This window comes from Schistocerca gregaria, chromosome 3, assembly GCF_023897955.1.
Source record: "Schistocerca gregaria isolate iqSchGreg1 chromosome 3, iqSchGreg1.2, whole genome shotgun sequence".
NCBI lineage: Eukaryota > Metazoa > Arthropoda > Insecta > Orthoptera > Acrididae > Schistocerca > Schistocerca gregaria.
This window is the reverse complement of record NC_064922.1, coordinates 275483456-275507569: the sequence shown is the minus strand read 5'-3', so window position 1 is coordinate 275507569 and position 24114 is coordinate 275483456. Positions and strand designations below refer to the sequence as shown.

The following is a 24114-nucleotide window of genomic DNA, read 5'->3' as shown; positions in this document are numbered from 1 at the left end:
CTTTTATTTTCGAGCAGCACGTGCAGTTCGGCTCCCAAGGTCGTTTTCAAGCGGTTGACTTCACGAAATGAGAGGCAACCATTTGACTGAAAGAGCTGCGAATAATGGAAGGCAAACGATTGGAGGAAACATTGATGGTGGTAGATGTAAGTTTCTAAAAAGATTCAAGGAGTTGATTCGTGTTATTTTGGAGTGGGATACTGAGTGAAGTAGAGACAAGCCGTATGTTCTGGCATAGTGATGACAGAAACATGTACATTACTGCATTTTAGGTGCATTTAAGTAAGGAATTTTCAGAGATCCAGGTATCTGAGAAAATAATTGTTAAGGAGGATAGGAGAATCTATAAAACGACAGGTAGAGAAGTACGTTCAGAAATATCAAAAGGTTGAGCAGATATCATTGCTAGTCACAACATGAAGCTACATGTATCGAGTTACAAACCTTATTTTCAAACTACAGTCACAATTTAGAAACCATCTTACAAAAGTACACATCTATATAAAAATTCTTTCAGTTTGGCGTGTGACGTGGTGCGGTGTTTCCAGCTATCTCTATTGCTATAGGTCCTTGTACCTTGTTAACCACTGTGCACAGCATTGCATAGGGCAGTTAAAACACGCCATCATAGTCAACTCTACTGTGCACAGCGGTCAAAACAAAGTATATTCCGATTTAAGTATCGATTTTAATTCTTAATTCACCAAAATAACTTTTATAATATCGTTTTTATCATGAAATGGTCACAGTCACTGTTGTTATAATATACTTCGTAGACCATCTTCAGAAATGCTACAATAAGATGTGCAGAAGTCATTGCAAGTGATAAATAACACCATAGTCGACACATCAGTAGTTAAATCGAAACAAGCTTTGTTTTAAACACCATCTTGTTTTCAAGGCTCAGTAGTAACTGTCCTCTGCAAGTTCATGTACAGTCGTTAACAGGAACTAAGGAGCTACAGCAACAGAGGTAACTGAACACACCAGAAGGAGACAGCCATTTCGCATGACGAAGGACGACCAGAGCGCATGCTAGTGTATAAAGTATTTTAATATCTGTGTGTACTTTTCTAAAAAAATTTCTTGCAATGCCATGCAGCTGATACATCCAAGTTGCTGACAAGAATAATATACAGAAGAATGGAAAAGAAAATTGAGGATCTGTTACATGACGATCAGTTTGTTTTAAGGAATGGTAAACGAGCCAAAGAGGTACTTCTGACGTTCCGACTGATAATAGAAGCAAGATTGAAGAAAGTACATGTTCATAGGATATTTGGATCCTTAAAAAGCGTTCGACCGTGTAAAATGGCGAAAGATGTTCGAAATCCTGTGACTAATAAAGGTGAACTATAGGGAAAGACGGGTAATATGCAACATGTATGAACCAAGAGGGCACAGTAAGACTGGAAGACCAAGAACGAAGTTCTTGAGTTTTCTCATCTGTTTATCTGTACGTTCTTGTGTTGCAGCATTATTTCAGTGTACCTCTGCAGCTTCCTGTGTAGTCGGCACAAGAAGTGAATCCGTGCTTGTGTGGCAGGCGCCGTCGGCGCTGCAGCCCGCGCTGCACCCCGGCGGGCAGTCGGGCCAGCAGATCTCGGTGGACTGCGCGAGCGCGCACAAGGGGCTGTTCGCCGGCGTTCTGGTGCTCGTGCTCACCATCCTGTCGCTCATCCTGTTCTGCGTGCTCAGCCGCGACCGCGCGCTGCTCCAGGTCAACGCCTGCGAGCTCACGCTCTACTCGGCCGCCGTCGTAGCCACGCTGCTCAGCATGTGGCGCATGCGCCACCTAGAGTTAGTAGCATTTGTTATACCTAATTTAGCACTTGTTATACCTAATTTAACGATAATGCTGATACACGGTAAAACAACGCTCTGGTGGGCGGTTTGTGGGTTTAAATCACCTCGGGGTAGGACCGTGTGGCGCATTTGACCTGCGGTCGTGGCACGGTGGCGCTGGCAGCAGTCCACATAAGCAGAGGTGTGTTGGTGCATGTCAGAGTACGATGCAGCGAGTAAGTGTCCAGATGTTTTCAGAATTTCTAATGGTGACTGTGGGTTGAAAATTGATGACGTTATGAGGGGTAGAATACTAGGGCGACTGGAGACTGGTCAGACACAGCAGGTCGTAGCACGGGCCCTCCGTATGCCACAAAGTGTGATCTCAAGGTTATAGCAACTATTCCAGCAGACAGGAAACGTGTCCAGGCGCTACAGTACTGGACGTCCACAGTGTACAACACCACAAGAAGACCGATATCACACTATCAGTGCCCGCAGACGGCCACGGAGTACTGCAGGTAGCCTTGCTCCGGACCTTACCGCAGCCACTGGAACAGTTGTCTCCAGACACACAGTCTAAAGACGACTGAACAGACATGGTTTGTTCGCCCGGAGACCTGCAAGGAGCATTCCACTGACCTCTGGTCACAGGAGAGCCCGTAAAACCTGGTGTCAAGAACACAGTAAATGGTCATTGGAACAGCGGCCCCATGTTATGTTCACGGACGAGTCCAGTTATAGTGTGAACTCTGAGTCTCGCCGGAGTTTCGTTTGGCGTGAACCAGGAACCAGATACCAACTGCTTAATGTCCTTCAAAGTGACCTATATGGAGGTTTTGGTTTGATGGTGTGAGGTAGGATTATGAATGGTGCACGTACACACTTGCATGTCTGATAGAGGAACTATAACAGGTCAGGTGTGTTGGGACGTCATTTTGCACCAGTATGTCCGTATTTTCAGGGGTGGAGTGGGTCCCACATTCATCCTGATGGATGATAACTCACGGCCCCACAGAGCTGCCATCGTGGAGGATGGGATGCTCTCGGTCGACGTCTTCAAACCCCTACGACACTTCAGGAGCTTCGACAGGCACTGGTGCAAGAATGCGGCTATACCCCAGCAGCTTTATGCCAACCCGTTGTGCGGCCTGTGTACGTGTGAATGGTGATCATATCCCATAATGATATTGGCGTACATGCGCAGGAAACAGTGGCGTTTTGTAGCACATGTCTCTCGTGACGGTTTTCTCAACTTGTCACCAATACCGTGGACGTATATAACTGTGTCGTGTGTGTTCCCTATGCGCCAGTTTTTCGTAGTACCACGTTCTGTGGCACCACATTCTGCAGTTATCCTTAATTTATGAGAATGAGTGCATGCTCCACTAGCCACACTATACTACGAGCCCCAGAGCTCTTTGTGTACCACTCTCAATTTCCCGCTTTTCTACCCCAGCCACGAATTTCGAACGAGAAAAACGCTAATTAAAGGAAGATTTTGAATCACTAATATTGGCTCCATGCCTATATCGTGAGATAAGGTGACTGACAAAAAAGGTAAGCACCCAGAAGACATGATCAGATGTTAATGTACAAGGGACGTAATGCAACACTTTTTCTCGACTAATTTCAGTTGAAAAAATGCGGAATTAGTCATGCGATATCTTGGAACATTCCAGCTTCAGCCCTAACTGTTTTATGATGTTCCGATACTTGGCGGCGCTGTGCTTAACCTTCAAAGTGTCGTCTGCAACGGAGGTGCGCTCCAGCCAGAGGACTGTCATTGAGTTTCTCCTGGCGGAAAACCAGAGCATCGATGATATTTATATGAGCTTGCAGAATGTCTACAGAGACCTGGCTGTGAACAAAAGCACGATGAATTGTAGTTTGAGGCGTCTGTCAGCATTGCAAGATTGGGCAGAATCCCCGCGTGACGTCTGGCCGCACATAGCTGTGATTCCTGGAGTGTTGGAACGTGCGGACACTGTCCTTCGGATCACAATCAAAACTTCGCTGCACAACTGGAGGTCTATGTTGGTAGAGCTAACACACTCTCCCACCAGCCTGGGTACTCATAGCTGTGCTACCGGTGGGTTCCTCACCGCTTAACAGAAGACCATAAAGAAATATTAAGTGCCATCTATGCGGAATGATTTGCACGTTACAAGGATGACTGTGACAAATTTTTGTGCGACGTCCTCACAAGCGATGAAACACTTCATCACTTCAAACTGGAAACAAAACGGCAATCCATGGAGTGGTGCCACACAACCTCTCCTCCGAAAAAAATGTCCAAAGCCGCACCCTTAGCCGGTAAAGTAATGGCGACGGTCTTCTGGAACTCTGGAGGGGTCCTTCTGTTTGACGTTCTCCATCACAGTGCAACGACCAACTCCGAAGTGTATTGTACTGCCATCAAGAAAGTGAAGAATCGACTTCAGCATGTTTGTCGCCATGAAAATGGAAATGAACTTCTTCTTCATGACAACGCAAGGCCTCACACGAGCCTACTCAGCCCCGAGAGGAGCTGTTAAAATTTCACTGTGCTCTTCTTCCTCATCCACCCTACAGTCCGAATTTCGCACTTTCTGACCTCCATCTGCTTGGCCCAATTAAAGATGCACTCCGCAGGATACTGTGCGTGGATGAGTGTTGGAACGTGCGGAGACTGTCCTTCCGAACACAATCAAAACTTCGCTGCACAACTGGACGTCTATGTTGGTAGGGCTACCACACTCTCCCACCAGCCTGGGTACTCAAAGCTGTGCTCCCGCTGGGTTCCCCACCGCTTAACAGAAGACCATAAAGAAAAATTAAGTGCCATCTATGCGGAATGATTTGCACGTTACAAGGATGACTGTGACAAATTTTTGTGCGACATCCTCACAAGCGATGAAACACTTCATCACTTCAAACTGGAAACAAAACGGCAATCCATGGAGTGGTGCCACACAATCTCTCCTCCGAAAAAAATGTCCAAAGCCGCACCCTTAGCCGGTAAAGTAATGGCGACGGTCTTCTGGAACTCTGGAGGGGTCCTTCTGTTTGACGTTCTCCATCACAGTGCAACGACCAACTCTGAAGTGTATTGTACTGCCATCAAGAAAGTGAAGAATCGACTTCAGCATGTTTGTCGCCATGAAAATGGAAATGAACTTCTTCTTCATGACAACGCAAGGCCTCACACGAGCCTACGCAGCCCCGAGAGGAGCTGTTCAAATTTCACTGTACTCTTCTTCCTCATCCACCGTACAGTCCGAATTTTGCACTTTCTGACCTCCATCTGCTTGGCCCAATGAAAGATGCAGTCCGCAGGATACTGTGCGTGGATGATGGGGACGTTATTGACACAGCAAGATGCTGGCTCCGAACAGCAGCCAATCGGGTGGTACCATGAGGGTATACATGCCCTGTCAGTAAGGTGGCGTAAGGCTGCAGCATTAAACGGTCATTACATTCAAAATAGGGTTCTGTAGCCAAATGAGTGGCAAATACGAGGCCTGTTTTTTAAGTACACAAGGAAAGGATATTTCAAACAAGTACATTTATTTTCAGAAAGTACATACTTCACGCTATTTTTCGACATAGTTGCCAAGTTTATTGAAACACGTATATACCTCTCAACCAATTTTAAAATACCCTCTTCACAAAAACTTGCTGCCTGCTCCGATAACCAAGAGTTTACTGCCGTTTTCACGTCGTCGTCGTCATTGTAACGGTTGCCACTGAGGTGTTGTTTGAGGAGGAGGAACAGATGGTCATCGCTCGGCGCAAGATCTGGGCTGTAGGGTGGGTGGTCTAAAACTTCCCAGCCATAACTGTCCAATAAATCACGGGTCTGACCTGCAGCATTGTCATGGAAAAGGACAACTGCTTTTGTCATAACGCCGCGTCTTTTGTTTTGAATCGCTCTGCGTAGCTCTCTCAGAGTTTGGCAGTATGCTTCTGCATTGATGGTGGTTCCTCGTTGCACGAAGTGGACCAACAAAACACCATGCCTATCCGAAAACATCATTTTGCGCTGGGACAGTCTGTTTGGCCTTCACCTTTACAGGCGAGTGTGTGTGCCTCCATTCCATGCTCTGTTGCTTCGATTCGGGCGTGATATGCGAAATCCATGTTTCGTCTCCAGTTACGATCTGACTCAAGAAGCCGCCACCTTCTTCGTGATAATGAGTCAAGAACTTCATCGCACTCAAATCTTCGGTTTTTCTGGTCCTCTGTTAGGAGTTTCGGGACCCAGTGGGAGCACAGTTTCCAAAACTTTAGGTGTTCAGAAACAAAGCTGTAAAACACAGTTCTCGGCACGTAAGGAAATTCGTTTGAGAGACCTGTTATTGTGAAGCGCCTTTTCTCACGAGTCCTCGCATCAAGAGAAGCCACTAAACCTTCTGTAATCAAAGAAGGGCGACTAGAGCGGCCCTCATCATGGACAATGTCACGGCCATCTTTGAATTCTCTTACCCAATTACGCACTTTGCTTTCACCCATAACAGCATCACCGTACACTCCGCAAATCTGCCGATGAATTTCTACAGCAGACAGGGTCCTTGCTGACGAAAACCTTATAACTAATCGAACCTGACACGCTGCGGGTGAGTTGATTGTCTTAAACATTTTGCAAGCACGGACCAGGACCGTACAGGTCAGCTACAGAGCTGAAAATGAGCACTGTTCTTCCTGAGGCATGCCGGTACACGACGCACGCCCTCCTTGTGGTATGCGCGAGAACTACTAGTGTCTACAACAAAACGGACCTTACTTAAAAAACAAGCATCTTAAAATGGAATATTATAATCCTGAAGAAAACCTACCTGCTTTCAGAAAAAAAAAGTTGCATTACTTATTGAAAGCCCCTCGTAACTTCGTACATGTGCACACTGTCGGTGGATATGTCAACTGTTAAACTTACATACCAGACCATGTTACGTTTTTCGTGTTTAGTGTAGTTATCGGTCCTGGTAGGGTAGGTAAGAGGTGTGAATGACGCCAGGTGTTGAGTGACATTGTGAAGAACACGATTATGCGGGCTATTCGTGCGAGACCATGTTATCAGCACCTTAAGCAATTAAGAGACGAGCCTTGTCGCTCCCTCCTTTTGGCCGGCTGGTCGAATAGTGCAATATCCATATTTTTAGAGCTTTCGCATGTGACAGTGGTCCGATGTTGGTCTCCACGGGGATGTGAGGACAGGCATACTCTTTAAGGTTCCAGTCGACCACGCTTCATCACCTCGAGAAAAGGATCGCACAATTGTGCAGCGCTCTCATCATAATCCCTTCAAACCTGCAGCTGGCATCCGAGAACAAGTAATGAACTCCCTATTAGAATCTAAGCCCCCACACACCATGGTCGGAAACTAGGAGTAGCTGGACTACACAGTTACCATCGTTGCATAGACTGTCGTTAACATCACAACAAAATCGACTGCGTTTATCGTGATTCCGCGAGCAGTAGACATGACGATCGATGGCGTTCCGTTGTGTTCAGCGGTGAATCGCATTTCTGCTCTACACTAATAACAATAGTCAGTGAGTATGCCAGCGATCTCGGGAGAGGTCCCATTATTCCACTGTTTTGGATAAGCTCAGTTGTTTCCTGTGGCGCCATGCTGTAGGGAACCATACGATATCACTTCCGGCTGGTGTACTGACTTAGGAAACTCTGACAGCACAACGGTACGTCTCAGTCATCCTGCATCACTATGTGTTATCTCTCATGAGACACAATCTCAGTGTCATTTTTCAACAGGGTAATATTTGTCGACACATGCTACTTTATGCACTGTCTGCATGATGTTGAAGTATTCCTGTGGCCAGAAAGGTCCCCAGATCTGAATCCGATACAGCATCTGTGATACAAGTTGCAATGTAAGCTCCGTCCTAATGCCACTATCCAGATATTAAAAATCGGTTACAACAGCTGTTGGCCAACTTACCTCAGGTGAGAGCACAACCCAACCGAATCAGTACATGCACCCAGAGCCACAGGACGTGCACCGTCACAACGATTAGTGGGCTCTTACTGCCAAGGCCTTTGTACATTTTATTCTAGTTTTAACCACTGAAGTAACTTCACACCCCCTCAGCACCTGAAGAGTCATTTGGTTTCCGCATCCCCTTCTGAATCCTTCACGGTTTTTCTCGCGTAACGTACTTCCTACTGGAAGCAAGATGCAGGGTGGACATTAATAAAACTGCTGGGAAGAAAGGTCCTCTGAACTCTGTCCGGAAATGCGTCGTTTCTACGTAGACGGCACTGACGAATGAAAGTTCCTCCGACCACGAGCTGTATGTTCCTTGCGTGTTACAGGCTGTGTCATTGACGCAGCTACTATAAACAGCAGAATGGTCCGGTATTCATGTCGAGATGATGTTTGTATACGGCCAAGCAGATGGAAACACTCAAGAGGCAGCAGAGCTACACAAAAACAAGTACCCTCATAGACACCAACAACATCTCACAACATTTCAAGCCCTATTTGAGAGCTTGTGTGATTGACAAAAAAAAAATGGCTCTGAGCACTATGGGACTTAACATCTGAGAACATCAGTCCCCTAGAACTTAGAACTACTTAAACCTAACTAACCTAAAGATATCACACACACCCATGCTCAAGGCAGGATTCAAACCTGCGACCGTAGAGGCCTCGCAGTTCCAGACTGTAGCGCCTGGAACCGCCCGGCCACTCCGGCCGGCAAAGGTATTAATTATCCACCGTGAAGCGTTATATTTCCGTAGAAATACACTATGTGATCAAAGTTATCCGGACAGCCCCAAAAACATACGATTTTCATATTAAGTGCTTTTTGCTGTTAGCTACTGCCAGGTACTCCATATCAGCGACCGCAGAAGTCGTTAGAGATCGTGAGAGATCCGAACGGGGCGCTCCGCGGAACTCACTTTGAACGTGGTCAGGTGGTTGGGTGTCATTCAGTCATACGTCTCTACGCAAGGTTTCCACACTTACAAACATCCCTAGGTACATTGTTTCAGATGTGATAGTGAAGTGGAAACGTGAAGGGACACGTACAGCACAAAATCGTACAGGCTGACCTCGTCTGTTGACTGACAGAAACCGCCGACAGTTGAAGACGGTCGAAATGTGTAACAGGCAGACGTCTATGCAGACCACCACACAGGAATTCCAACCTGCATCAGGATCTACTGTAAGTACTATGACAGTTAGGTGGAAGGTGAGCGGCTGCTCGTAAGCCACCCATCACGCCGGCAAATGTCAAACGACGCCTCGCTTGGTGTAAGGAGATTAAATATTAGACGATTTGACAGTGGAAAAACGTTGTGTGGAGTGACGAACCACGGTACACAATGTGGCAGGGTGTGGGTATGGCGAATGCCCGGTGAACGTCATCTGTCAGCATGTGTAGTGTCAACAGTACAATTCGGAGGTGGTGGTGTTATGATGTGGGAGTGTTTTTCATGGAGGTGGTGGCTTGCACCCTTTGTTGTTTTGCCTGGCACTATCACAGCACAGGCCTACATTGATGTTTTAACCAACTTCTTGCTTCCCACTGTTGAAGAGCAATTCGGAGATGGCGATTGCATCTTTCAACACGATCGAGCAACTTTTAATAATGCACAGTCTGTGGCGGAGTGGTTCACAATAACATGCCTGTGATGGACTGGCCTACACAGAGTCCTGACTTGAATCCTGTAGAACACCTTAGGGATGTTTTGGTACGCCGACGTAGTGCCAGGCCTCACCGAGCGACATCGATACCTCTCCACATTCAGCAGTCCGTGAAGAAAAGGCTGCCATTCCCCAAGAAACCTTCCAGCACCTGATTGAATGTAGGGTTGCTAGAATGGAAGCTGTCATCAAGGCGAAGATTGGACCAATGCCATATTGAGTTCCAGCATTACCGATGGAGGGCGCCACGAACTTGTTAGTCATTTTCAGCCAGGTGCCCGGATACTTTTGATCACATTGTGTATTAGCCTCAGTAGAACAGACTTGTTGATAACAGTCTCTCGTATCGAGCTTTGTTCCGACTCGTCCTCACCTTTTCTCGTCCCCTTCGATTCCTCGCCGTGAGCTTGCCGATTGCTCACTGCAGAGGCGTGTCCGCAAACCAGCTCGCACGAGCAGATGGGTGTACAGGTCTGTTTTAAAGCACCACCTTCGTCGAAATCATTAAACAAGGAATGTCAGATTAGTCGGAGAAGTATAGGTTAACTTCCTCTTTACGAAAATTACAAGAGGCATAAATAATTTGGAAGGCTGAGGACTATAACTCCGCTCTAACGGATTATGCGCTAGTCATTACGCCCCCACGTCCGGCGAACTGGAGAAATATTTCTTTCTAAGTGAAACAATCGTTTTGTTCTTTTTCTCAGGAAGACCACAGTTCACCTGTATGATATGCGTAAAACTGTTCACTTGCTTTACCTGCTTCATCAAATATTGAACAAGCAAATAAGAAAGGAAAGGTATAGGTAATTACTGCATGGTGAGAGAGCTAATTAAATATTTGACCAGATTTAAACGTTCATGCCCTGAAGAAATAAAGATATTGGCGTAGAAGGAAATGGTTTGACTGTGCAGCCAAAAGATTGTCAATGCAATAACAGTGAGACAACTTCAATCTAATTTTTCTTCTCCTACCAACAGTAGTAACATCTTGGACTCAGTAAACTACTGTACTATGTATCTGTGTCAATAACAAGTTTTTTATTTAGCAGTCTCGGATCGCAAATAATACAGAAACTTTGTGATAAAAACTTGCTAGAAACTAAATGTTTTTATCACGGTGACACAGTTGCGTAATGTCTACTATTACGTCTGAATATAGGACAGAGACATTGAGTGCTCCGAATACGTGACTCGAGATAGCACTAACAGGCTGTAATGTTGTTAACCGCATACTTCGAGTTCATAGCAACGCGTAGTTTTGCCAAATCCCAATATTGTCCGATCGTAATTAACGCCAACGGCGGCAAGATTGGAAATGAAGCAAACACCGCCAGTACAAACACCTCGGCAATAACTCGGCAGCCATTCCCACTTGGCGTCGCTACAGAATTCCGTTCATGCATGGAATTTACTCGCACGCTTTCCCGGCAAGTGTTCGCGTTCCCGCAATGCAGTAATTACAATCAACGCCGATTCTCCGAACTGAACTACAATTTGGTAAACTTCTCTTGCTTCCACACCTACTGTACAGTGGTAAAACAAATTCATTTTCACACCTTTCTGTTCTGTAAATTGATTCTTCCCATATTTAGTACTTTATGTGAAAATAGCGCTATGAAGCTGTTTAACGGCGGTCCAATATGTTTTCCGTAATTCGTCTACGATGTTACTAGTTAAGTGAAACGAAGTTAAAGTGAAGAAAACAGTTTTTTCCGATTGGCCGTTTACGGCCGAGACCATCAAATAGCCAAATTAAAAGAAATTCTTGAGCAACAAAAAATTTCTTTATTGGCATGTTTGGCCACATGCGAAGTGTGTTAACGAAGTAACGAGATTAATTTTTTATTCATGAAGGTTTTTTATTTTTTTCGGACAACAATATTGTCTTCCTCAAAGTCGTCCCCTTCAGCAGTTATGCACGGATGGACTCGTCGGTACCTGTCTTGGTAGCAGCGCTGAAAGGTGTCATCTGGTAGGGCCTTTAACATGTCTGTCACATACTTTTGAACGTTCTGTAGAGTCCCAAAATGACATCCTTTTAAGACATTTTTCAATTTAGGGAAAAGAAAACAGCCACAACGACTCAGATAAGGTGAATAGCGGGGCTGTGAAACAAGAGGAATACCTTTAGAGGCCAAAAATTCAGTGATGGAAGTGGCCGTGTAACATCGAGAGTCGTCATGATGCAGCATCCACATAGGTCGCCCATTATCCTTATATTTAAACGTGGGCCTGATCTCACAAAAGTACGCACGCGTTCGATTACTTCGACGGTTTTTCAAGTTGAAGCACCCCCTCAGCGAAGTTCACCTCCAAAGTATTCTCGACCTTCCAAAAATGATTTGTGCCAGCGGAAAGCCTGTGCCCCTCATGAGAAATGACCCCGACAGGTCTGTTTGAACTAGGTCACACTCGTGGACTCGTCAAGCTTAACACAAAAGTTGGTGGCATAACGTTGCTCTAAATTCCACTGTTATATTTTCTTAACACATAACAAAAACACAACTTCACTGATGGCGCTCTCAAAAATCACTTGATGGGTGTACGTAGTTGAAACTCGTACTGAGCATGTAGAAGGGATGGACACACCGGTCTATATAAACAGAGCCACCCAGCGATGGCAGACAGCTCGCTGCGTAGTCAGTCTCGTTAGTTACCTCGTACACCATGGTGCCTTTACTATGTTATTAAATCGAAAAGGGAAGATTATAGTGACGATGATAGTATTGAGAGCACTCGGCATCATTGTTCTCATGCTCATGGTAAAACACACTGACGGAAATGGAACGTGTTACACCATGAAGCATCAGTCAGATGTTTACAGACTTCTAGAAGATGTTCATCACATAACGGGTATTCAATGATTAAAACGGATAAACTCTTCTTTTCTTTGTGACAAGAAAGCAAATGCCCTCAAAATGTCATCCTGAGTATTTCCTTACAATGCCTGAAACGCATACTGTGTAAGTTCACAAATTGATGGCTGGAGCCTGGTATGAAGATAAACATCTTCCCATCGTATCCTAGACATACTGACAAATCAGGGGACTGGGAGGGCCAGTCAAGAATCCGTACAAGTAACAAACAAGCACTCTTTCCCCAGCCATTGTAGACACAGAAGGACGTCCAGGATTCTGGATGACTTCACTGTTGCTTACAAGCGTAGCATCGGTTGGAGGTCACTCAGGGAGTCGGATCACACGAAGAGTTTTTCTGCTGGAGTACATCTCATGTTTCCATGACTCAAGAAACTGTAGTGGTATGGGTTTCGAGAATCGCTGCTTGTTGTGACCTTTTACCAGGTTGTCTACAGCCACTTTGATGGCGACCTGACGGCCACAAACCGAAAAGAGAGTCACCGCTCAACAGCACAGATTATTACCCAATGTTCCTGTGGTCTCGCTCTACACCATGTAAGTCTGTGCTGTCTGACACGATTACATATGTTTCTGTTTCATAACGCTGATAAAATGTAGCCCCCAGCTACTATAACAAATTGTAATCGTCTGCTTGCAATGCTATCAAGCTTTAACCGAGAGAACTAGGTAATGTTTACTTAAAATTCTTTTCCTTTAGCATTTCGTATTTCAGTACTAAAACTGAAAAGCAGTGTTGCTTGTTTTTATCCAATCCTGGGTATTCATCCCACAAGCATTGTCCATACCTGGCAATCATATCACCGTCTGGCGCTTCTAGAGGTGACCGTTGGGCAACAGGCAACACCATATACGTCAGCAATAAATAAATAAATGAAAAATTAGACTTTATGTCACTTATTCGATTGTAATTTTAAGGCAGGGATCCACTGTGGTGCTTTTGAAAGTTAAACTATGTTTTGGTACATTATTTCACCCTCTCATTCCCTTAGTTATGTTACTGTCTAACATAGCGGAATAACATGCTCTATCCGTTCTCTAGGAACAGTTATTACGCATTTACTCGCCACTGTCATCTCATGGAGAATCCAAACGATAGAATTTGGATGCAAAATGGTACCTGGTCGTATTTAGTGATTTCGCAGACTAGAATGTGTGTGTGTGTGTGTGTGTGTGTGTGTGTGTGTGTGTGTATGTGTATGGGCGAGTGTGCTCAACTGTGGAGTTATTAGCCCTCTTTCTAATATAGAGACAAAAAAGGTTAAAACGCCTACTACTTGAAAGAAAATTAAATGCCATGCCGTGATGCCATTCTCGCTCAAATCAACCCTCAGATTCACACTATTACTCAAACTGTGAAAGTCGGTAGTTTTATTATTGTACGATTTAAAACTGTTGGAAAACGAGACGATAAGAAAATAAGGACGTAGTAATATGTGGCTGATTGACCACTAGAAAAAAAGCTGGATGAGTCAGCTCCCCTGTCAACACGTTATAAACTCCTTCGCGATATTACAGATACCAAATCGAACATTTCACAGAACCCTGAATCCCTTGATATCTGATGAAATAGAGGATAGTTCAGCATGTGTTTTAGCCTTTACTTTCTTGTCTAAATATAACATAAAGTCAATCATCAGACTGTGTTCTATACAGCGTCTGATCAAAAGTGACCAAACACCTTCATGTAATACAGAATTGACCATTAGATGTCACGAGCGGTGCATACCTGTCTATAAAAGGTGGCGCTGAGTATTCTGTTGTCAACAGAGAAGTAATAACAGGAGACTAGGTGCGTCAGTAGAGCATAGTGACTTCCTACGTGGGCTAGTCACTGGATGTCAACTGAGTAAAGGACACAACAGGGAGATTTCAACCTTTCTAAAGCTGCCAAAGTCGGCCACTGGTGATGACATTGTGAATTGGAAACGCGAACAAACAAACATAGCTAAACCAAGACCACTCAGACACCATGTATGGACAGACAAGTCAGCACAATGACTGTGCATGGGCAGTTAAAGAGGATGGGAAACAATGACCAGACAGCTCCTCATAAGCCACAAATCTTTGTAGCCGGTGAGAAGTGGCACTTGAGGTGGTGTACAGATCAGAGCCACAGAACAGTGGATGACTGGCAACGAGTGGTTTCCAAAGATGAATCAGTCTATAGCCTGTGATAATCCGATGGAAGGATTTGCGTGCATGGAGAAAGTTATATGCCATTACGTGTAGTGCCAACAGTAGTGTATGGAAGAACTGGTGTTGTGGTATTGGAGTGTTTTTCGTTGTTAGGACTTGGTTTGCTAATTGCGCTTAACAAAGCGCTAAATGCGGAAAAGTTTGAACATATTTTAACAGAACTGTGTACTGTGTACAGTAGAGGAGCAGCTCAAAGGCTATAATTGTTTGTATCAGCATATCAATGCAACTTGTCATAAAGCATCATCTGCGAGGCGATATTTTGTGGACAATAACACTCCTGAAATGGAATTACCTACCCAGTCTGACGTGAACCCAATGGAGTGCCTCTGGGACGAGTGAGGATGTCGATTCTGAACCTTTCCCAACGTCCAATGACTTTACCTTCAATCATTCCTGCTCTTGAGGAATAATGGGCTGCCATTCATCCACATATATTCAGATGTATCATTGAAAGTGCCCACAGCAGACTTCACGCCGTCATAAATGCGAGGAGTCGACAAATCTCCTATAATGTCCACTAATAGCTGTCCAAATACATTTAATCGGACAGTGTATGTAGTCGAGTGAAGATTATTGCATCTCGCCTGTCTGACCAGAAGAAGGTACGCCACAGATGATTTGTTCGTTTTATTATCTACATTTTAACATCAATTACTTTCAGAAACTCTTGTTTGCTTCTACACATGACTTTGTACCTCGCCAAAGAGGTGATAGCATATAAGGGGGCCACAAATTGAACCACTAGATCCTCAGTACATGCCTCCTTAGCTGCTACATCTGCTAATTAGATTCTCTGAATTCCCAAGTATTCTAGCATCCAGCAGAGTGCCCACATCTTTCCCAGCCATTGAAGGCGTAGGAGTACACCCTAGATTTTCTTAATCTGGGCACAATTGTATATGTTGAAGAGTATTCAAGGAATTGAAGCATACGCAGAGTTTTGTGGCCTGAATACATCTCATGTTCTTCCGCACCTCAGGTTGTGCTCTATCAATTGATCGCTTCTGTTAGTCACGTTGCACCATAAATTAAGACAAAATAACCCTCAAGGACTAAGTCAGCTAGGGGAACATCTTAATTACAGACTTTGCAAAGGAAATGCCAGAGAAGGCATGAACAAGATTCTATCAATACGATATTAAATACACATAACCGCCACAGAAGTAACCCAATAACTTTCTATTGCTGCATCACTGACACATAGAAGTCCGCATCATGAAGTCAGTCAGTGCCCTGCACACAATGCAGTGACAGTTGGTGGAGCCTGCCAGCATACTGGTTGTTGTCCTGTAGAATTCCAGTAGAAGAATCATCACCATCCACCTGAGCCGAGACAAGGAACAGTGCCCTCTACATCATCCAGTTGGTGGAGTCTACCATCTTGCCGGTTGTTGTCCTGTAGAAGATTCATCGCCATCCATCTGAGCCGAGACGAGGACAACAGTGCCCTCTACATCACCCAGTTGGCTTGACAGGCAGCGGCACCATAAAATTTAAACCAAATGGTGCCCGGCCTATCACAGCACAAAGCCACTGTGTCATGATGGCGTAGTAATTAATACCTCCACATGGTGAGCTGGAGATTCAGTTTCGAATCCCAGCCTTGCTACAAATTTTCATTCGTCTGTATACATACTGTACATGCAGTTTGCAACAGCATTTGTGAATAGATGAGTGTCCCATTAGGATGTGACGGGACTGTTTGCTTGTCACCAGATACGACACGTGCCGGCGCTTCGAGCTAGACAACATGCTGCTGGTGACGGCGCAGACGGGCCTGTACGTGTACACGCTCTTCTCCATCATCGCGGGCTACTTCTCGGCCGGCACTGGCGCTGACGCGGCTCCCGGCGTGGTGGTGATGTCGGTGAGCGCGCTTCTGCAGACCACGCTCCAGACGGTGTTCATCCTGGACGCGTGGTGGCGGCGGTGCGGCAACCCCGCACAGGCGCGCGCCAAGCCCGGCCGCCAGCTCGTCACCTTCCTGCTGGTGACCAACATGGCGCTCTGGGCCGTGTCGCGCCTCCAGAACTCGCGCGCGGACTTCCACCCCGTCGAGCTGCGCTTCTACGGCTTCTGGGTGTGGACCATCATCACGCACGTCGCCATGCCACTGGCCGTCTTCTACCGCTTCCATTCTACCGTCTGCCTCTGCGAGATCTGGAAGAGCGCCTACAAGATGAGGCTGCCGGTCAGAAAGTAATGGCAGCGCCGGGCTCGGCTCGGTTCTCGTCATCGTTTGCTCCGCCTCGGGAATTTGGTCCTGGAGGTGGTACACCATGGTGCAACGAAGAGGAAACCGGATCTAATGGTCCTAAAAGAACGAAGCCTTGAATTACGTTTTTGATTGTTCGTATCAGCCATTATTGTTTTGTGATCCTGAGTCTGAAGACTGCTGGGGTGCAGTTTCCACGCTAGTCTACCCTGTGATAACCTCTTCATCTCTACATAACTATTATAACCTACATCGATTTGCACCTGCTTACTGTATTCAACTCTTGGTCTAACTCTACAATTTTTACCGTCCATACTTTCTTCCAGTGCCAGATTATCATGTCCTTAATATCTCAGACTGTGCCTTCTTTTAATAAACTTCTTATACCCTAAATTTCCTTGCAGCACATCTCAGTTCTGTGCCTGCTCAGACATATCACCTCAGTTTATAAGTGAGATGTATTCCGAATTCAGTATTAATGGTTCCGAACGATCAAAAAGTTTCGAAATTTGATGTGCAGTGTAGGTTGCTCATATTGTAGGCGTTTAGTCTAAATTTAAAGTCGTTTACGTATCCATTTACGATAATAAATTAACGATGAAATATTAGTTAGAACATAATCTCAAATTCGCAGTATGAGATCCACAAAATGTCCAATAAAACCTGACCTCAGGAGTAGAAGACCACGACGAACAAACATGTCAAATCACTAACATTACTTAAGAAATGTAACCACTTCTTGATGCGGCTCATTCTGTTAATAATGATCATATCTGACTCCGCATACAATATCTGTATATATCTAATATGGTTTCGGGACAAAAATGCTCTTCTTCAGATACCCCACCTCGAAAAAAAACCTTGAAAACTAGGAAAACTCAGTGTAATCTCTAAACAAACATATATAAAAATGCGATGTACCACATTCATACACTATCCTTCAAAGGTGAAAGGAAAATACGTCATTCAGCTATCTAGCAAGTTCCTACACAGCTAAACAGAAAAGGAACTACTAGGTGAATTTGGGAACACATTAGTCTCTAGAACACTGAAAGGATTATCAGAACGGTCAGGTCATTTATAAAGGAGCACCCAGTCCAGCTTCGTATACGGATTTGATGTTTGGCATCATCGTATAAACTGACTTAGACTAGTGAAACCTTTTATGGAAGACATGGACAATCAAGGAAGTTGGCGCGGACGAAACGTAGCCAGATACACAACAGATTTCAGTCGCCTTATGCCAGGTGCTATAAGAAACGTTTTGTAACGTTAACGGCTAATTTCAAAACTCCGTACATTTTTATTGGTGGATGATTGTATCATCTTACTAACTCTTACACACTACTGTACAAGGAAGACATCGCCTTTAATTAAGAAATCGTAAATATTGGCTCGAGTTAAAAACAGATTCGTAGTCCTGCGACGTCCATGGATGGATTCACACGTGTAACAGTTAGCTTCCATTGTACACTAAACAAAACTCGCATGATACAAATGAGGATTCGCACATATGAACTGTCTCGCTTTCCGTTTGCTACAAGCCGACGTTTGCCATGCAAAAATCGTTGTAACTTCTTCGAAATAATGTTTACGAAGTATTCTAATGGTACTTATTGCTGTTCTTTCGCAATGGTGGAATTTGAATTACTAATCCAGCGTGGTGCCGTTATTAAACAAGTTGCAAAGTTGAGTTAAAATTTTGGTCCCATGCTTCGAATGTATTTGTATGATGAAGCAGAATATGCAAAAAGCATCCACTTGTTTGTAAAAAAAGGTTGTGTGGTATTCCATGAGAGATAATACAAAGATGCGACGTACAACGATAAGAATGTTCTAAGAGAGGAGTATATTCTAATTTCACGGAAAGAATAGTTACGTAAAATTATTTTTAATTGGCACATTTCTACTTTAGTTTCAGTACGAATGTTTCACAGTTTAACTACAGTTCTTATGGAGTGCGGTACGAAATAGCGTTTGTAGATGCTGGATTTTACGTTAACAAGACAAATCTGTTTGCATGACATGCATGCATACAACTCATATGCATACTAATTAATTATAACAAAATTATCAGCACACTTATTAGTTGTTAGGCGACATTTTCTCGTACTGTCATATCATGCAAATAGTTTTAAGGGATTTTCCGGATAGTTCTAAGGATGATACCTCCTTGTCAAATGGAATACTTCCTTTCAGAAAAACGTAAAAACAGTTTTGATACTTTGGATTCATTTAGTTGTAAGTATTTACAATCATTTAATCGTCAATGGAAGCTAAAGACATAGATCAATGGTAAGTGCTAAATGAAACTGTCATTGCGGCTCTATATTATCACAGATTCTATACTACTATAGGTTTTGACACTTTCTCAGTACATATGACATAGTACGTATTTACTTGTCATATCAGACATCATCCTTAATTCTCTTATGTTTCAAATGTGATACTAATTTACGTTACATTTGTTTCAAATCTGTGCACGCGGATATTTTGCTGTTGACTATAACAAATACGACTGCTTTCAGAAGAAAAAGTACAACATTCCCACCCACGTAACTGCAAACTAATTCCATTATGTAGTTGATAATCTCTCCTCCTTTTGTACATAAATAAACCTATAGCCTATAAAGCGATACTGTCAAAGGAGGTAGTTTTACTACATTTCTTTACGTCCAGCGGCGATTACCGTTAGTTTTCGACCTTTCTTTTGTTGTACAGATTAACAGACAATAAAGTCCACCATAATTCCAAAATGAACGCACCAATTTTGTGGCACGTGTCCAAGTTTCGAGTGATAACAGTAAGCAGAATGAATTTCCTACTGTTGCTCTCGGTTGTGCCGTGACAATGTTGGAAAGGACAAGACACTTGTTTGATTTTAACGTCTCTGTTATTAGAGACGAAGTAGTAAGTCAATTGGTAAGGATTGGGATAACGAATCGGCAGTGAAGTATCTCTTACACTATTCATGAGAAATAGTTCAGGACATCTACGAGTAAATCAAATCAGACCAGCTGATCAAGGATGAAAGGTCATTTGCACGACCACTGTTATCACACCAATGGCGACGCTAAATGTAATATATGACGGGCACAGTTAATTCAATGAGCTGTTAAGGATACAGCATATTTTCTTTAATGTGTGGGTTAGTAAGTCTATTTCGGCACATAACTGCAAAATGCAATAATTGTAGAAGATTAGTATAATAATAATAATTGTTAATAATAAAATAAATAATTGATTAAAGGGAAATCTACTAAATGAAACGTAAAATGATCTTAAATATTTCACACGCGCACACATTCCATTTCTTAGTCTCAACAATAAAAATTATTTTTTGTCAGAAAATGCGCAGTACGTAAAAAAAATCACTTCACACCTTAGTTAATTCTAATCTTTTTTACCTTTTTTATTGTTTGAAGTGTAGGTCGGTAGACACGTGGCATGCTGAAAAACGTTTAGTTTGGGTTTATATAATCTCAGGGAAATTACCGTCTTCTCGCCTCGAGAGAAAATTCAGAATAGTTTAATTTAATTCTGTGGGTATCGCGTTGCCATCGTGAGAAAAAAATCTCTAACATTTATAAATTGGGGATTGATAATCGTTACTATGAAATGAAATCAGAAATGCCAAACTAAACAATTATTATTTGACGAAAGCAGCTTTTTATACAGAAGTCTGACATCTCCTGGATTAATCTCTCAGTTTTGCACATAACAAAGAATTTTTGCGTATTTCGGCGAAATACGTAAAAATTATAATAATCTTAGCCCGACTCTGGAGCGAAAGAAAAAAGTTTTCGTAGTTAAGTCATATCAGTAATCGCAATTGACGATAATAATGGCACAATCCCAAGAATTCCTAACAGGGATACAATTTCAGTTCATTTGAACAAAATGGAAGGAAATAAGAGTCTAATAGAGTAAGATTCTGTCGGAAAGGCACGCGACTAAAGAAGAGAAAGAAAAGACGAGCGCGCATACTTATATAGAACAAAATACAGGTGATAATGCTACGCCGCTCTCATTACCCTAGGCGTACATATTCGCTGACTTGCAGAGCAGTTCACTGACTCAGTGGTTAAATTATATCTTTAACTCTTGATATTTCGATAGGAAAGGAAAGTAGTATTCTATTACGTCGCGAGCAGGGCACAGTATTATACCAGCCATTGCATTATAATCCACATGATGTGCTGAATCTGTGAACTCTCAGTTTACTCTGACTCTTTGAGACATCGCGGTAATTTATTTTTTGTACTTGTTTTCACTCGGCTAGTAATATAGACACAAATTCCTGAACACTTGAAGCAATCAGTTTTCTGTTTTATTTCGGCAGTATATTTCCATAACAGCAAACGAGTTCATGGTATTGGTTGTTTTAGTGTCGATGGAACAGTTGTGTGTATTTAACTACCTGACGTTGTTCCAGATCTTCTCTACACTGTCGTGTCAAATCATCAATCATGAATATGTATAAAATGTCTAATTTGTAAATATTTCTTATTCAGCTCAGTGAATAAATTATTGTGTACAGAAACATTCTGTGTGTATACAGATGTTTTTGTAAATGGATGTAAGCCTGATTTGTTATACGACGTGCCTGTCATTCTCCATGGTTTATTACTACTTAGCATTGACGTAAGTACAACAAATGGGACATTTATCTATGGATACCGTAAACTCCGTATTGTTTGTTTTCAAATTTACAATGCAAGCATATTACACACCCGAAACGGAAATATAAATCCAACCAGTTACCTCCTGAAGCTAAGAAAACTGGAAAGAGGTAATAGATCATTTCTCTGCTGTATTTAAGGATGTTAAACCATGGATGTGCAGCGTTTAAACAGTATGGAGTTGGTAAATTTTAATGTGATACCTAGCACAAGTTTCCACGTTTTTGGGGTATTCTCTGCAGAGAATGTCCTCAGAGAGTCTAATAAATTAACTATATTTAACTATTGAAGAATGGATGTTAATGTACGTACCACAGCTAGTAAAGTTTGTTATATCAAGTAAAACTGTGTGCCACTAATCCGACTGCCACGTAAGATCCGTACATGTCGCTCAAGCCCAATCTTCGCTCTTATTGATTACATATAGTTTTACTGTTCACGTCGTTTGAAATTGTACACCTGTGAAATTCAGGCAATCTATGTAAGGTCACTACGTGGAGAGATAATGTAAGTCATTAAGAGCTGTTGGGTATAAGATACGAAGTAATAATTTTGTCCAAGAACTTTCACAGGATACGAAAAAGGTTGGTGAGATCTAAGCATCGAGGAACAAAATCTACGGCCACTATGGAATCAAGATGAGATATAAGCTGCATGACATACAGATTACCGTAGCGTTGTGAGTAGTTGCTACGTAGAAAAGAGCAGAAGACTGAGCTGAAGAGAAAAGTGGATTGTAACAAACTAATCGAAAAATTCTTGAGAACAGAAACAAATTAGAATATTTTCCTAGTACACACTTTTAAGTAAGTTCAGTCTGGTGATCGTCAATGAGCTACGGTGCATTAGCAGATGCATGAAGCGCGACAAACAAAACACGCCCTGTCTGAATACTATTATCTATCTATCTACTGTTAGCTGCTACGTTAATTACATACTTTTTGTTATTCGTGTTCAGAAACATTCGCCTTGCAATGGTTTGCACAGGATGAAGAAAATTGCCGGCTCCTTCTTCTTCTTCGTACTGTTTACAGGTCTAGTATTCCACTGAAGAGGTATGTCGTTACAAGCAGTTTGCGTTCTCTATGTGCTCTCTCTCCAGTTTTGACTTTTGTGCTATTTGTGTAAGGACCGAAGATCAAAGTCTGCACTACTTCGGGAACGCCGTCAAACGAACGTTGCATAGCGTTCCTAGTACATGTACAGTCAACAAAAACCAAGGAATCTTCCACATCGCTGGCTGCTCTGACATCTGCGAGGAATTGCCGGTTCCATCTCTAGCTGGTTTCAGAAGGTTGTTCCTAGAAACGAAAAAGTTAGACTTTAATTGTTAAAAAAACCATGGCCAAACGAATTTTCGTATCCAAAGTCTCTGTACTTTTCTGTAAACTACGTATAAATTATAACTGCTGATTACTTTATCAGTTAAAATGTTTTATTAATACTCGCATAAATATATATATAAATAATTATAAATAAGCTTCTGCATATTCACTGTTTGAAATACAAACTACGTTTCATCAAATATTACATTAGTGCACATGCGAAACGAATACATCAATGCATGACGATTTCATTAACGAAGGAGAGATGGGCAGATGTGTTGAAGGGAGGTTACGAACTTTTAACAGACTTACATCTTCAGTCGACGTGTCTTGACAAACTTCTTTATGACAATACATATGTCTGTAAGACTGATTTCCTCTAGAACAAAACAGAATCGTGGGTGTAATTGCTTATGAGCCAACACTAAATCGAATATTTGGCGATCTAAAAATTATGTGGTCCGTAAGATGAAGCACTTTTTCAAGACTTGGTTTTGAAAGTTTCGACATGTTAGTCGTTCAGGTTACCACTGTCTTTCATGTTTGGCACTCATATCAGTGAACGGTTAAGGAAAGGCAAAATACGTTTATAGCATTTGTAGACTTGGAGAAGCTTTTTGTCAGTGTTGATAGGAATACTCTTTTTCAAATTCTGAAGCTGGGAGGTGTAAAATACAGGGAGCGAAAGGTTGATAACAATTTGTACAGAAACCAGACGGAAGGCATAACATCCGATGGGCACGAAAGGGACACAGTGATTGAGAAGAGAGTGGGACAGGGTTGTAACCTGTCCCCGATGTTATTCAATCCGTGTAAAAAGCAAGCAGTATAGGAAACAAAAGAAAAATTTGGAGTAGGGATTGAAGTGCATGGAGAAGAAATAAAAACTCTGAATTTCGCCGATGAGATTGCAATTCTGTCAGAGACAGCAAAGGACGTGGAAGAGCAGTTGAACGGAATTGACAGTGTACTGAAAGGAGGATATAAGATGAACATCAACAAATGCGAAGAGAGGATAATTGATTGTAGTCTAATTAAATCAGGGAATGCCGAGGGAATTAGATTAGGAAATGAGACACTTAAAGTAGTAGATGACGTCTGCTATCTGGGCAGAAAAAAAAACCAATAATGGTCGAAGTAGGGAGGATATAAAATGCAGACTGCTAATGGCAAGAAAATCATTTCTGAAGAAGGGAAATTTGTTAACATCGAATACAGATCTGAATGTCAGGAATTCCTTTCCAAAGTATTTGTAAGGAGTGTAGCCACGTATGGAAGTGAAATATGGACGATAAAGAGTTTAGCCAAGAAGAGAACAGAAGCATTTGAAATGTGGTGCTACAGAAGAATGCGGAAGATTTGATGGGTAGAT

The 24114-nt window shown here is 42.8% G+C and overlaps 1 protein-coding gene across 2 annotated transcripts in view; it reads left to right on the top strand.

The window, feature by feature from the left end:
- LOC126354785 (proton channel OtopLc-like) overlaps positions 1–21280 on the top strand; it is a 223333-nt gene extending 202053 nt beyond the window's left edge. For both annotated transcript variants that reach the window (XM_050004692.1, XM_050004693.1), the window contains exons 10-11: positions 1547–1800; positions 16237–21280. In XM_050004692.1, the coding sequence (XP_049860649.1) occupies positions 1547–1800; positions 16237–16723 (741 nt within the window). In that variant the 3' untranslated portion in view covers positions 16724–21280. The remainder of the gene's footprint in view (positions 1–1546; positions 1801–16236) is intronic.
- The last annotated feature ends 2834 nt before the right edge of the window (positions 21281–24114 follow it).